Below are 15,925 nucleotides of genomic sequence, written 5' to 3' on the forward strand. Positions count from 1 at the left end.
AGGGCCAGGGAAGACGACCAGGCTAATTATATACATAGAAGGGCCAGGGAAGACGACCAGGCTAATTATATACATAGAAGGGCCAGGGAAGACGACCAGGCTAATTATATACATAGAAGGGCCAGGGAAGACGACCAGGCTAATTATATACATAGAAGGGCCAGGGAAGACGACCAGGCTAATTATATACATAGAAGGACCAGGGAAGACGACCAGGCTAATTATATACATAGAAGGGCCAGGGAAGACAACCAGGCTAATTATATACATAGAAGGGCCAGGGAAGACGACCAGGCTCTCTGATCCAGTCAGCCATTTCTCTACAAATGGAGGGGGGTAAATTGGGGCGGGGATCAGGGTCAGTGATGTAGTGCACTCTAAAATCATACATTTAAAAAATGAACCTTTGATGGTTCATTTTAAAGCGTATTGTTCCATTAAAAGGAGTGTTTAAAGAACCTATAAGAGTTCCACTACAGTTTAAATATGAGTTATTAGTCTCCTGGTATGCAGAATGATTTTCATGATTTAGGTCTGACTGACCAACCGTATATTATGGGTCTGACAGACCAGTCATTGTTACAGGTCTGACTGACCAGTGCTTTGATGGCACCTTACCTTGACAGGTTTCTTCTTCTTTTTGTCCTCCTCCTCATTATCGGCCTCCTCCTCGTGCTCCTTGCTACCCTGGGGGAGGTTGGAGTAGTTGGCCAGGCTGCTGATCATGGTGGATACCATGGGGCTGGTTTCAATCTCCTCCTGCACGACGCATTGACCCACCAGGACGACAGAACCGACGGTCAGCTTCATCATGAAACATTACAAAAGCAGGCAATACACGGATACAATGTACTCACACAGCATCGATTCTTTAGATATCTCCGTCGGCAATAAAACGGATGAAAGACATTTTTATTTTTAGAGAATTCGCTATGTGAATACATACAAACACAGGCCACACCAGTGCTTCCCAACTCCGGTCCTCCAGGACCCCCAAAAGGCACATTGTTATTGTAGCCTCTGCTAAGCACAGCTCGTTCAACTTGTCAACTAATTATCAGTCCCACCTTGACTTGTCCAGGGCTACAACAGAAATGCTTTTGGGGGGACCCCAGGGCCAAAGCTGGGAACCACTGGTCTCCACTGTGCACAGAAAACCTATTTTTTGGGGAACCTCTCCCTTTAAGCCCTTCCCTGCAGCGGTTTGGAAATGTGCTTGTGTTAACCTGAGGTGTTCACTTACCCTTCAAACAATAATTACCCTCATTAATCCATGTCAGGGCCTGTAAGAAGTTAATGTTACATATAGGATCTGTCGCAATCATTGTGAAAGCTTTCGCCAGTCTATCTAAATTACGTTCAGTATAAGCCCAGAATAACATGTTCCAATTGAAACAGTTATGTGGTTTTCATTACTGTCAGATATGAAACACCATGCTTCCTACCTATAACGCTCAGAGACAGTACAACCTTTGAGCAATAACAAGATGTTCCAGTATGCAATAACAACTAGAGATAACCAAGAGGAAAAGGACATGTGTGTTATGACTACTGAACGCTGTGCTTCTAAATAAAAACGAGTCCACCCATGGAGAAGTGTGAGTGGCTGAGTTGAATCCTACTGTCAGGCTCGTTCCTGGCTCAGTGGAGATCAACGGCTCTCTCCCTTCTGCAGAAGTGACTTCTAAAACGTCTTTCTGACTCTTGGTGTGGTTCTTTCTCATTAGACAAAATAGACTATATAGAAGTTTGGTGAATTGAACCCAACAGGGCCCTTATTCAATCACTCACTGAACCCATTAATGTGTGTGTATGTGTGTGTGTCGATCCAAAAACTGCAGTCTCACACAGAGGACTATACTGTGGTCGTCATTCAGTAAGCCTGGGTTTCACATGCATAAGTAAGGTTGTGTGTGTGTGTGTGTGTGCGCACCTCAAAGAGAGCCATGTTTTTGCCGTCATACTGCTGGCTCTTCTGCACCTCATCACTGCTGTTAATGAACGGACTGCTCTCCTTGGGGTTCCCGTCACCTGGAAAACAAAAAATGTGACCATGAAGCAGGCTGGCATGTAGTGCAACCCTCTCTTATATGCTGGAATGTTTCCCATGCAGCCTGTTGAATAGCTAAAAACGCAGAACGCCAATTGTGCTCCACATGAATCTCTTTATGACTAAAGAGAAGCTGTCGCCTCTCAGGGCTTCATTCCCCAAACAAGTGACACTAAACAGCCAACTAATATGATGTCATGCACTGGGACGGCGAGGCTTCGAGCGAGGCCGATGGCCCCAGTTAAGTACTCACTGGCCTGCCAGTCGAAACCTGCAAGGATGACCTTGCTCTGAACACATAGAAAAAACAGGGCCATAATGCTGTCTGCATTTCGAAACGGCTGAAAACAATATGGCAACCCAAGTGGAATCCGAGATATATCTGCCTCGTTGTGACCCCCGGCCCGACTCGAGAATGGCAAATTGCACGGCTTCTTGCCGGGTGTCATGTCTTGGACTGTCAAGCTATTTTTAGTGGGCCAGAGGGAGCACTGTCTGTACACTTCCCTCTGTGGGGGGTAAGAAACTGAGGGGGGGAACAGGGGGAACGACAGAGACAGGGAAGGATGAAAGATGAAGAGAGAACAAAAGAGGGTGGGGGATGAGAGAGATCTACAGAGGGTGGGGGGTGAGAGAGAGATCTACAGAGGGTGGGGGGTGAGAGAGAGATCTACAGAGGGTGGGGGCTGGGAGAGAGATCTACAGAAGGTGGGGGGGTGAGAGAGAGATCTACAGAGGGTGGGGGATGAGAGAGAGATCTACAGAGGGTATATGGGGGAAAGAGAGAAATAGAGAGAGAGAAAGAATAAAGAGAGTGAGTAGCGAGAGGAAAGAGCGCCAGAGATATGGTCAGAGGCAGAGAGCTGCTCCCTGATGACAGAAGGAGAATATTAAGCTTCTGCAGTGCTTCAGTTCCAGCTCATGTCACCCCACTCTAGGCCAAATACACATTCCCTGTTTAAAAGATAGGCCTGTTCATTTACCCAACAGGCTGTGAGTTTTTCAGGGCATTTCATTTATTTTCACCCACAACAATATCACACATTGACAGGAGAAAACCACAAAAAACACAGCCTACTGTCTCTCAAATCAATACATTCATATCACTGCTGGAGTCAATGGATGCATACAGTAGATACACACAGACACACATGCACACACACACACACAAGTCTACCTGAAAGTCAACCAGAAATCATGACAAGGGGACAAGTAGACACGGACAGTATCTGAGCACTGTTTTGCTGGGAAGATAAACACATCCTTAAAATGAGTGTTCCCGCAAACCTCCAACCTGCTTTATCGCCATGGTCCACCTATCCTGATAATAAATTAAATTAAATTCCCACATCAAAGTAACCCTGATGAATTAGGAAAATATGCCCTCAAAGTTATCCTAGTATTTCTTCCCCACCTTTAACAATATCCCCTACCTAATGCTCATCAATCTTAATCTGTCCATGCGGCAGCTACTCCCTAAAGCTGAGATCCGTACTTTGTCAAACAGCCATGTCTGCTTGGGGTACAACCTTAACAAAGTTATTTCAAACAACAAACCCTCTGACATAACTGGACTTTGTGATAACGCCCCAGCAGATGTGGTACCGCTGCGTTTTATAAACCGCTCCTCTGTTTTGCCAACAGAACTAAAACGATAACAAAAGCAGTGGGGCAAACTGGGGCCCTGTTTTGCCTCATCAAGATTTCGGCTTTAAATTAAAGAGGCAATCAGCTAGTGCTTTATATACCAATCATTCTCCCCGCTGGAGGTGCAGTTTGTGTTTAGTAGAGCTCTGAAAATGTAATTTCCCAAAAGTGGAACATCACCAGCGGTCCCAAAGATTGTTTCAGAACACCGAGGATGCATTTACTTTTCTGAGTGTTTGACACAGTACTAGATACACTACAAGATAGGGATTATATCCCTATGTACACTACAAGATAGGGATTACAGTGGGGAGTATTTGATACACTTCCGATTTTGCAGGTTTTCCTACTTACAAAGCATGTAGAGGTCTGTCATTTTTATCATAGGTACTCTTCAACTGTGAGAAAAATCACAGAACTGTGAGAAAAACACATTGTATGATTTTTTTTATAATTTATTTGCATTTCAATGCATGAAATAAGTATTTGATCACCTACCAACCAGTAAGGATTCCGGCTCTCACAGACCTGTTAGTTTTTTCCACTTACGTAAGTGGGAAAACCTGCAAAATCAGCAGTGTATCAAATACTTGTTCTCCCCTAGACTCTGGCACATCACAACTCAAGAGTATGCCATGTTCCTGCACACTGGTTCTGTCACTGGAAGCCCCTGGGTAAAGCCCCACCCCACCCTGCATGCCTCTGGGTGAAGCCCTACCCTGCATGCCTCTGGGTGAAGCCCTACCCTGCATGCCTCTGGATGAAGCCCCACCCTGCATGCCTCTGGGTGAAGCCCCACCCTGCAATGCCTCTGGGTGAAGCCCTACCCTGCATGCCTCTGGATGAAGCCCCACCCTGCATGCCTCTGGGTGAAGCCCCACCCTGCAATGCCTCTGGGTGAAGCCCCACCCTGCATGCCTCTGGATGAAGCCCCACCCCACCCTGCAAGCCTCTGGATGAAGCCCCACCCCACCCTGCAAGCCTCTGGATGAAGCCCCACCCCACCCGGAAGCCGGTTAATATCCCCATTGCTCCTTTAACTACACTGTCTGATTTAAATGGCTCTGTGAGTTGGCATGTAATTCCATTTCGGCTGACTTCAATGAATAGCTGATGAGGCCTTAAGTGGAGAGGCCTTCTGAACATTGGAGCACTTTTGATACATTATATTTAAGCAATGAGGCCAGAAGGGTGTAGAATATATGGCCAATATACCCTGGCCTGTCTTACACCCTCCGGACTGCCTGGATATATTCAGTATGTCTCATATGTACTAGGAGAAAAAAGCCTATGAAATGGGAACAGTGTCGGCTCTAGCCTTTTGGGGGCCCCTCTCCCATATCAGTCGGAGGCCCCCTAGCAGTCGGGGCCTTCCCCTAATGGTGTCTTATGCCTAGAAGTGTAAGGGGTCTCCTTAGTTGAATGGGCAGAGCAAGTTTACACGATGGTCAGTTCCATCTCAGTCCACTGCAATTCAGGAATTAAAACCTTACTTCAAATGGAGTGATGCCTTGTCCAACTTAACCAACAGGATTTAAGAAAGGGACTGGACCCAATCACAAGTTAATACCGGCAGTGGCCAATTTATATTTTTATACTTCATGACCAAATGGTTTAGGGAAATGCGCTTTAGCTACCTCATCCATTGCTCCCCTCTGGCGAAGAAGAGCGGTGGTGCTTACCGCACATTCTTGTAGCGAAACTGACCTGTTCGTAATCCCCATGACGACCCAGTTTGCTGACAAGACAACGCCAGCCGGCACAAAGTGAATGTCTGATCAGTTTTACCATATAGTCTGAAAGTGTGCAGTGTTGTTCAATGTGGATTATTACTAGTCTAGGGTGGCTGTCTGAGCTGGATATTTATGCTCTGTGAGAGTTCAGATTTTCAGTGCTGCAAATTGGAACAATGAAAAATGTCCTGCCCTCAAAGCGACTATTGACAGATCAATTCACACTTGTGGAAAGCAGGCACGTAACCCCCGCTCCCACCCCTCCATTCTTATCAGTGGCACTCAGACCCAATATTCATGATGCTGCAGCTCCGCCACCACTTTGACACTGCCTCATCCTCAACCAGGATGAGACAGGCAAACAGGAAGTTGGCACGTTCCGGGACAGGGCTAGGATGGTTGGCATAGGGCCAGGCGAGGTAGGCGAAAGCTAGCCAAGCTCTCAGGACATTGACCTACTGAGTCGTCTTCCAGCAGTGAATGGACAGGCCTTGTCATTTTTACTCACAGCCTGGTGCCATATGGCTAGCCAGGCATATCAGCTTCATTAGTATCTGTTTTATCAATTCCGCGTGCCCCCATAGCTTCCTGCCTCAGACGTCTTGTCTTTTTATGACCTGATTTTGAGAAAGTTCATGTTAACTCATCACCAGGCACAAAGAAATTCAATACCACTCTCGTTGTTTAAGTTTATTCTGCTTTTCCTATCCTATTTGTAGTGATACAGAGTAAGACCTAACGTCGGGCCAGTACACAGAGTAAGACCTAACGTCGGGCCAGTACACAGAGTAAGACCTAACGTCGGGCCAGTACACAGAGTAAGATCTAACGTCGGGCCAGTACACAGAGTAAGACCTAACGTCGGGCCAGTACACAGAGTAAGATCTAACGTCGGGCCAGTACACAGAGTAAGACCTAACGTCGGGCCAGTACACAGAGTAAGACCTAACGTCGGGCCAGTACACAGAGTAAGACCTAACGTCGGGCCAGTACACAGAGTAAGACCTAACGTCGGGCCAGTACACAGAGTAAGACCTAACGTCGGGCCAGTACACAGAGTAAGACCTAACGTCGGGCCAGTACACAGAGTAAGACCTAACGTCGGGCCAGTACACAGAGTAAGACCTAACGTCGGGCCAGTACACAGAGTAAGACCTAACATCGGGACAGTACACAAAGACAGTCAGGGCTCAATTTTCCATTTATATTCAAAGTATCATATTAAAACATTTGCTTGTCATCTTTGTCATTCTTCCTGCTTCAGTTTTCACTTGTTCTCGCATTAAACTGTGTCTGCATCGCTTCTTTTCAATAAGTATGCATTAAAAAGTAATTATGTATGTTGCATCATATTTATGCAAACAGCAATTGCTTGTATCAGCTCATGTCTTACATCACATGCAAAACTGTGGTATAATAATCTGATGATTTGATAATAATTCTGTACAATACAATTGTATCATGTTTTTTTTATTCAGTTCGGGCCAATAAAAATCAGTTTGGGCCAGTAGATTTCAGAAATCTTTTGAATCCATTAATTTAATTAACCATCACCTGGTAAACTCTTGAAATAAAAAAAAACATCCATCAACACTTATTAAAGCCTAAGTAATAATAATTTGAATAATTTCCCCTTTTGGTCGAAACCCAGATCAAACGGTTAACACGTCCTGCTTTCTCTGGCACTCCTGACTGCCCCGTACAACTCGAACACTGTACTCATCCACTTCTATAGCACCAATACCCTTGTCCTCATCCACTTCTATAGCACCAATACCCCTGTCCTCATTCACTTCTATAGCACCAATACCCCTGTCCTCATCCACTTCTACAGCACCAATACCCCTGTCCTCATCCACTTCTATAGCACCAATATCGCTGTACTCATCCACTTCTATAGCACCAATACCCCTGTACTCATCCACTTCTATAGCACCAATACCCCTGTCCTCATCCACTTCTATAGCACCAATACCGCTGTACTCATCCACTTCTATAGCACCAATACCCCTGTCCTCATCCAATTCTATAGCACCAATACCGCTGTACTCATCCACTTCTATAGCACCAATACCGCTGTACTCATCCACTTCAATAGCACCAATACCCCTGTCCTCATCCACTTCTATAGCACCAATACCGCTGTACTCATCCACATCTATAGCACCAATACCCCTGTCCTCATCCAATTCTATAGCACTAATACCTCTGTCTTCATCCACCTCTATAGCGCTAATATCTCGGTTTTCATCCACTTCTACTGTACTAATGCCTTGGTCCTCATCTACTTCTGCAGTGCTAATACATTTGTCCTCATCCACTTCTGCAGTACTAATATCTTTGTCCTCATCCCCTCCTACAGTACAAATATATTCGTCCTCATCCACGTCCACAGCACTAACACCACTGCCTCATCCAAATCCTACAGCCCTGACATATCTGCTCCAGTCCAGTCTAGCGGTCTGTAACCGAGAGGAGCTTCCGACTGGCACTCCGGGTCAAGCCCCTCCGTGGGCTCCAGAGTGCCGGTGTGCCGGTTAGCCAAGAGGCTTCAGCCACATCGGATTCCCAGCCGAGCCTCACCGCCACGGACGTCCAGAATCACGGTGCGACCCTGCAGGCACAGTGCGTAGAGGAACAGACACCGGGGGCAGCGCGGACCCCAGGCTGATGAACAACATCGCTGTTGCCTGGAGGGGCTACAGACACGTTAACCGGTGGGCTGCGGAGCCTGACAGGGCCAGTAGGCCGAAGGGATGATGAAAGTGGAGGATAGGGGCAGGGAGGGATCGAGGTGATGAAAAGGGAGGCAAGCAGGGACATATTTTCAAAAAGGTAATCTATTTAAAATTCACCTTCACCTTCCCACACACAGAAAATCAATTTATCTTTGAAGCCAATCTCCATACTGGTGCCAACAGCATGCGACTTCTGGATGCCGAGCCAAACACTATTACACTTTTATTATATTGGGAAACATTTTGGACAAGGTGCTCCTGACAGCGAAGGAATGAACTGACCTCAGTTCCCCTCTGTAAAAGATACCCCAAGGCCTGATGGGAAAAGGGGCCCAGTGGGAACTGGTCATCAACTCGCCACTCGAAGACAATGTCTCGCCGATCGTCCAGCTGCGTCTCAGTTCTGATGAAATATGAGCAGGTGTGAATCGTCGTCCCAAATGAACCCCTTGGGGGAATACTTCTAAGAAACGCTGGACACTCTCTCATCTCAAGACCCTCTGAGAAGGAAAAAAACGCCCCAAAACCCAGAGGACAGCGTGACAAGACACACTAAAATGTCAACCGTTACCAATCCCACACCTCGGAGTGTGGCCCAGCAGACACAGACAAGCCATCCGAGGGGCAGAGACAGAGGAAATAGTCCCCCGTGTGGAGTCAAAGGTGTGCAATCACTTCCAGAAGAATGGGAAAGAAAAAAAGAGAGGGGGATTAGGAGTCAGAGAAAAAGAAGGAAAGAGATAGACACAGAGGTGGAGAGAAAGAAAGACAAACGGAGAGAGAGGCCGGGTGAGAGAGAGGACTTCCTACACGAGACTCGCCCAGACACTGTGTCATCGCCGTGTTCCAGGGATGACAGGATGTGGTTCTTCTCTGGGTTTCAACACATAGTGGGTCCCATGAACCTGGGCCTTTCATAATACACAGGCCTCATCACTTCAACAGGTCATAGTGGGTCCCATGAACCTGGGTCTTTCATAATACACAGGCCTCATCACTTCAACAGGTCATAGTGGGTCCCATGAACCTGGGCGTTTCATAATACACAGACCTCATCACTTCAACAGGTCATAGTGGGTCCCATGAACCTGGGCGTTTCATAATACACAGGCCTCATCACTTCAACAGGTCATAGTGGGTCCCATGAACCTGGGCGTTTCATAATACACAGGCCTCATCACTTCAACAGGTCATAGTGGGTCCCATGAACCTGAGGCCAATCTCTCTCTCTCTCTGTTTAACACCATAGTTACCACCTGAGCTGTTTCCATGACTATTCAGATCAAGCTGCACCATCAGTCACGCCTGGAGATTTCTGATATTTGTGTCTGTGTGTCTAATGTCCACAATAACTTAACTGAATTTAAGTTCTAAATATAATCTGTGCTGATGACTCTTGCAATGTCTTGGAATGGTAACATGGTATGTGCTTTCTAATCAATGACCAGGCCTGGCTGGACACCGTATATACATGTACAGAGCCCCCCACCCCCCCCAACACCACTCATAACGCCCGCCCCCAGCTTATTATGTTCAGTTAATTTTTTATTGTGCTGCTGTTACACAAGATTCCCCCCCAGGGGTTTAATGAAGTATTCAAGTGTATGATGAGGTGACTTTACAAGCCTAGACGTTGCAGAAGGCCTGGGAGACTTGAAAGGCGTCTGCCTTCGTGGCAGGAAGCAGACTGCCGGCAGCTGGTAACAGAAGCCCTGCACTGTCCCGTTCTACCAATCTGGCAGGACCAGATAAGCTGGTAGCAGTCAGAGGCTAATCAGGTGCTTCAACGCAGGTGAGCCACCTGGATCAGTGTCAAGGCCATTTCAGATAGCAACGCTAACCGCTAGGCCGGGACCTGCTTGTGATAAAAAAGCAGACTGATCTTGGAGATATTTCCTTTCCAGGTCCCTGGACAGCGATGAGAACCTATTTGGATGTAAAGCAAGAGGCAGACAGAGTGTCAGGGATGACTCTGCCCTACAGGAAAGGAAATCAGCATTTGATAAACCTGTTGTTGCTCAGAATAGTCCCGCTCAGCGGAACATGCCAACACGTAGAGTGCACAATGTTTAGGAAGACTTCTAAAATTAGTTACATCCCCTTGAAAAAGAAAACTAAGCACAAAACACCACAAAATATTCAGTTAACCCTTATCCATAGACGAGAGAGTGGAGATAGAGGCGATATAGGAGATAATCGAGATATAGCAGATAGTTGTAATATAGGAGGTAGTGATGATAGAGAGCTATAGAAATATAGCAGATGAGATATAGAATATAGATTTAGGAGATAGTGGTAATATAGCAGATAGTGACGATACAGGAGCTATAGAAAAGGCTGTTGATGGGATATAGGATATAGGAGATAGCACATAGCTGTGTCTTAGTGTCTTGTGAAACCTGAGTATCATTCTTTGTCTGCCTTAAATTGCTGGTATGAATTATGGATGTTCCGTCTGCATGTGCTTCTGAGCGTGGAGTCATGCCAAGAACTGCTGGTGCATTGACAGTGATCGACTCCTGCTTCTTAAGCCCACACACAGACTGATACCTATAGCTGAGCCCACACAGTGGCTGATTTCTGTCCTTGTCTGGCCTCTCTATGTGTCTCTCTGGTCTGCCCTTCTCTCTCTATGTGTCTCTCTGGTCTGCCCTTCTCTCTCTATGTGTCTCTCTGGTCTGTCCTTCTCTCTCTATGTGTCTCTCTGGTCTGTCCTTCTCTCTCTATGTGTCTCTCTGGTCTGCCCTTCTCTCTCTATGTGTCTCTCTGGTCTGTCCTTCTCTCTTTATGTGTCTCTCTGGTCTGCCCTTCTCTCTCTATGTGTCTCTCTGGTCTATCCTTCTCTCTCTATGTGTCTCTCTGGTCTGTCCTTCTCTCTCTATGTGTCTCTCTGGTCAATCCTTCTCTCTCTATGTGTCTCTCTGGTCTGTCCTTCTCTCTCTATGTGTCTCTCTGGTCTGTCCTTCTCTCTCTATGTGTCTCTCTGGCAGACAGACGTGCAACGCACACAAGCGGCGGCAGAGTATCCTAGTGGTCAAGAGCATTGGGCCGGTAAACAACAGGTGGTTGGTTCTGACCCGACAAGGTAAGGAACGATGTTGTTCAGTCCCTGAGCAGGACAGTTAAACCTGATGGGTCTAAGGGTGTTTTTATTCATACATCTGATGGTCAGTATCATGAAGGTCCTCTCTTCACATGGTTCATTAAGGGCTGCAGCACTCTTCAATTGAGTTCCATGACTGATTCCTAGAGTCTCCCTGCATGATGACATCATAGTCGTTGCCTCCTCCTCTTGTCACTGGGAAAGAGTTTTGTTCAACGCTGGATTGGCCTTTAAATCTCCGACTGAATGCAGAAAAGAGTGCCAGGTAGCCTGGCAGTAGGTTCAGTAACCTAAAGGTTATCGTTCGCGTCCCTGAGCCAACACGCTGAGAAGTCGGTGAACCCAAGGAAGGCACTTAACCTTTACTGCTCCGTCGCTATCAATAATGACTGATCTCTGGCTGTCACCACAACCTCCCAGGAAGTCTCAGGGAAAAGCTGGCAGATGCAAGAGAAATCATTTCCATTTCACACACGCTCACACCACACCACACAGGCCGATCACACATTCATACCCGTGACATTTTGTCTTCACCTTAGGTCAAACACAGAGTTGTGCTGGCTGCCTAACAAGAGAAATTTGAGGAAGGTGAGGTAGGTGCATTGAAAAAAACCTGCTGCATTTCAGAACTGCTACAAGCCCCTCAACGAGAGGTGAAGCGCGTGCAGCATTGATCTGGGCAACTGGAATCCGCTGGCCCGTTTACAACTGACAAATTGGGAATTGTTTTGGGAGGCCTCTGAGGAGAATACCATCCTGCGTGAAACTGAAAGCACACAACAGCTACAGGGCAAGAGGAGACATCTGAGAGCAAGCCGGACAGCTAAGACCTTTGCATCATAATCAAAGACGCAAAAATGCCATAACAAGGACACAGAGCAGTCGCTGTTTGATGAGACTTTAAAAATAAAATAACAGGAAGAAAAACAGGAAGCCTCAAACCCAGACAAGTTAAACAACTTCTATGCCCACTTTGAAGAAAAGCACTCAGAGAGCGAGGGGGCCCACAGATATTACAATAAATATTCAGTCAATCCATTTACTCGTGAGTGAATCCACAGTACTGACTCTTGTGCATCACTGCTTTTATTAAGCCATACCAACACATTCAAATAACAGTGGACTTTTATGTTTTAATTAAAATGTTATTTTGATGAAGAAATGCACACAATTAAATTCCTCCACCAGAATAATCTGTCCGTGATTATTCTTGTCAAGAGGACTGGTCGTCCGTTCTGTCAAAGATGGCTGCCATGCAGATGGGCTGACGTTTGGGGCCCATTCTAGTGTGCTAATTCAGACACGTTTCAGCTTTTCTGTTGGCATTCACTTGGATAATAATAATGTTGATGACTAATTTCACATTCCTCAGAAAAAATAAACGTATTGTCTCATCTGCAGCGTACAAGCCGACCAGTTATGGTAGTCAATTACAGCCATGGTGGGTCGAAACAGCTTTTAATTTGCAGTGGTTTCTTAAATTTAACTCTTCTGTTCCTCACTCAAATTTTTTGGAAAGGAAAGAAAAAGGTGCAGTGGTCTCTACATTGTTTCCAGAGCTGTATATATATAAATCCCTAAGCGGTGACTGTGTACTGAGATTTCATTTTACATAAAACTAAAGTAGACCAAGTGCAAAGGGTTCCCCATTGGCAGTTAACACAGCCTTGGAGAAAGACGTGATCTCTAAACTCGATAACGAAAAGGTCTTATCAGCACATTTCCCCCGGCAAGCCTGGGCTTTTCCTGAGCTAAACAATGAAAAAAACGATAGAGCACAGCATTTTACAGGGTGCTTCCATGAGTAAACAGGGCTGCGATGGTGATTTATTACTTCGTAATGTAATTGCTTATCTCTCCAGGCTCGCGACTTGCTGATCGGAACCAGATCACTCTACTTCATGACAAAGACGACACTCTTTTCCTTGTCATTTCGGTAAATGAGCCCTGGCAAGCCACTGCCAATCTATGGCCTTCACCATTGTTTATCCACTCAGCCAATGACAAAGGAACCTGCCTGGGCTCTGTCACAAAACCAACTCCAAACAAGAAGTATTTCACTTCCTTATTCTCCCACCAGTATCTCCGGGGTGGGCATTGTTTTTGGATGCCGTCTTTTGGAAATATTTCTGTAATGTTGAATGTCTACTCAACAAACGAACTCGTCGAGATGGATAAGGCAGGATGACTCAATCTATACAGACTTGGTGCAGTTCATTTTGGCTTCTGGTCCAAGGCTGTGTGATGGACCAGGATGTGCACACACTTAGTACAGTTGCAGTACAATAAGTAAAATAAATAAATGTATTCCCTGGTGTTCCAGTTCCGATCACACCGCGAGCGTGGTGGACAAACCTGCAAGGAACATGAACACTGGGCTCCTTTTTTCAGCTTGTTAACTCTCGGGGACAAAAGAAACGTTGTATGTACGTTTGATTTGTATGTATTCAAAATGCTAAGTTGTTGAGTGTCTAACAGCGCTGTGTCTTGAATCCTAAGTTCCATCGTGTTGGATTGGGAGTGATGTGTTCTGCATGCTTCACTGTCTGCACCCTAGAGACAGGATGAAGACAGCTGAGCTGAATTAAACATGATTTCATACACGCTGTCAGCAGACATGCCTGCGGCGGTCGATGTGACAGCTGATGTGTGTGCCTCTACACGCATGTGTGTGTGTGTGTGTGTACCAATGTGTGTGTACACTAATGTGTGTGTGTGTGGGTGTGTATTCTAATGTGTGTGTGTGTGTGCAAATGGGCATGGGTTTACAAATGTGTGTATGTATTTAGAAGTGTGTGTGTCCGTGTGTGTGTGGATGAGTAGAAGGGTGTGTGGTTTTGTGTCCTCCAAGAGTGACCATGGTTTCTAGTGGGCTAGACTGAAGATTAAATGTTCCTTTGAACAACCGAAGACCCAGTCTTACTAACAAAAGTATCCAAATAAAGACTCTCTAAAGCCTGAATTACACAATAGTCCCTGTCAGCCCAGTGACCCCTACCTGTACCAGGCTCAGTGACCCCTACCTGTACCAGGCTCAGTGACCCCTACCTGTACCAGGCTCAGTGACCCCTACCTGTACCAGGCTCAGTGACCCCTATTGTTAGACTTGCTTGTCGATGAACAAGCCACCACCCGCCCAGGTTCAGGGGGTTAGTAACAGAACTTAGTTTCTGTGCCTCTGTGCCTCAGTTCCTCAGTGTGCTCTAGTGAATTGTCCATGAGCTCAACCAAGGTAAAAGGCCAGAGACTAGAAGACCACATCATGCAGTGTCCAACGGTATATCTCTGTTAACTGTGTCAAATAAAATCAACTTTATTTAACCATGAACTGGAACAAGAGTTTTCAGTTACACAACTGTTTTTTAGCCCAAAGCAATACTAATGTACTGATAACAGTGACAACAAATGCTGAAACAAGCCTATTTACTGTGACTTTTGCGGCATCAAATTCCCTGTTGCTCCGGGGTAAAACAGTGCTCCGTCGTGTTTGACTGAATGTCAGCGCTCCTTGTTAATAAGCTGGACTGGACCTGCCATAATGGCGCATTAACAGCAATGGACAGGAGGCTGAAACATATGGTCGATCATAGCCCATCAGGATACGTCTCAACACTCCCTGCCGCCCAGTGGATCAGTTGTTGAGCATTAGGTTTGCCGTTTCTCCCTGAACAGCTGCTTGTAAAGCGTCTCCAAAGAGTGGCTAGATTTCCCTGATTAGACTGGCACTATGTGTGCCTCTCCAGATGTGTGGAAAGCTAAGTACTTTATGGCTGCCTCTATGGAGTTAAGTAGTGTATTGCCTCGTTCACCCTGATAGGGTCTGACTAGAGAGCACTGGAGGAGCAATAGACCCTTTGATTACAGGGAGAACAGAAGGGGTGGCGAGAAGATGTGTTTTGAGAGACGTCGCGCGCTAATCAAAAGACCAGTAGTAGTTAGAAGAGGGTTTGGGCGGAAGTAGTAGTTAGTAGCAGCGTGTTCGCAGTAATATAGTGGCTATTACACACTTAGAAATGGGAATTATGTCATGTTGTCCTTGTTGTTTGGTCGGATGCATTTGCTTTAACACAGGCCTTTTCAGAAATCAGTTTGTGGTTGGAACACTGGACATTGTAATGACAGCATCTGCAACCAATACTGACCGGTGCATGCACAATGCATATGGAAAAGAGGCCCCCTTCACTTTAATTTAAGGCTTCATCTATAATTAATAAAATTATATTATTATGTATTAACTTGGTGACAATTTATTGAAGACAAAAAATGAAATTTGAAAAATCTCAAGTCATACATACATGAAATATAAAAACAAATCCGTTTCAGTAAATTGGCAGCTTGCTGCATTGGAACTTGGCTATTGTAAGAAATCAGCGGTTATGTATAGCAGTCAAATTATGTAGAACCCGTGTCAAATCGAGGTAGAGGTTTGCTCAAGTTTATTGGAAAACTGCAGCACAGATCTCATTCGGTGAACGTTCCATTGACTTCTCACTGTGAAGATAGTTGCCAGCTAGCCTGTACATTAAGGGCGTTTCTACCTAGCACAGATCATGTTTCTAGAAGTTAACCCCCCATGCCAGATGGTCAATGTAAACATCCCACCTGAGGGTCGGCAGAGTGCAACATACGGAGAGATAATCTAAACACAGTTGTC

General features: G+C 45.8%; 1 protein-coding gene across 3 annotated transcripts in view; it reads right to left on the reverse strand.

Moving 5' to 3' along the window:
• Positions 1–15,925, reverse strand: part of slc12a5a (solute carrier family 12 member 5a) — a 142,615-nt gene that overhangs the window by 46,060 nt on the left and 80,630 nt on the right. For all 3 annotated transcript variants that reach the window (XM_029114087.2, XM_029114088.2, XM_029114089.2), the window contains exons 2-3: positions 1,934–2,031; positions 619–759 (exon numbers count right to left, since the gene is read on the reverse strand). In XM_029114087.2, coding sequence (XP_028969920.2) covers positions 619–759; positions 1,934–2,031 — 239 coding nt within the window. The remainder of the gene's footprint in view (positions 1–618; positions 760–1,933; positions 2,032–15,925) is intronic.

The sequence above is a fragment of the Esox lucius genome, chromosome 17 (genome assembly GCF_011004845.1).
Source record: "Esox lucius isolate fEsoLuc1 chromosome 17, fEsoLuc1.pri, whole genome shotgun sequence".
Classification (NCBI taxonomy): Eukaryota; Metazoa; Chordata; class Actinopteri; order Esociformes; family Esocidae; genus Esox; species Esox lucius.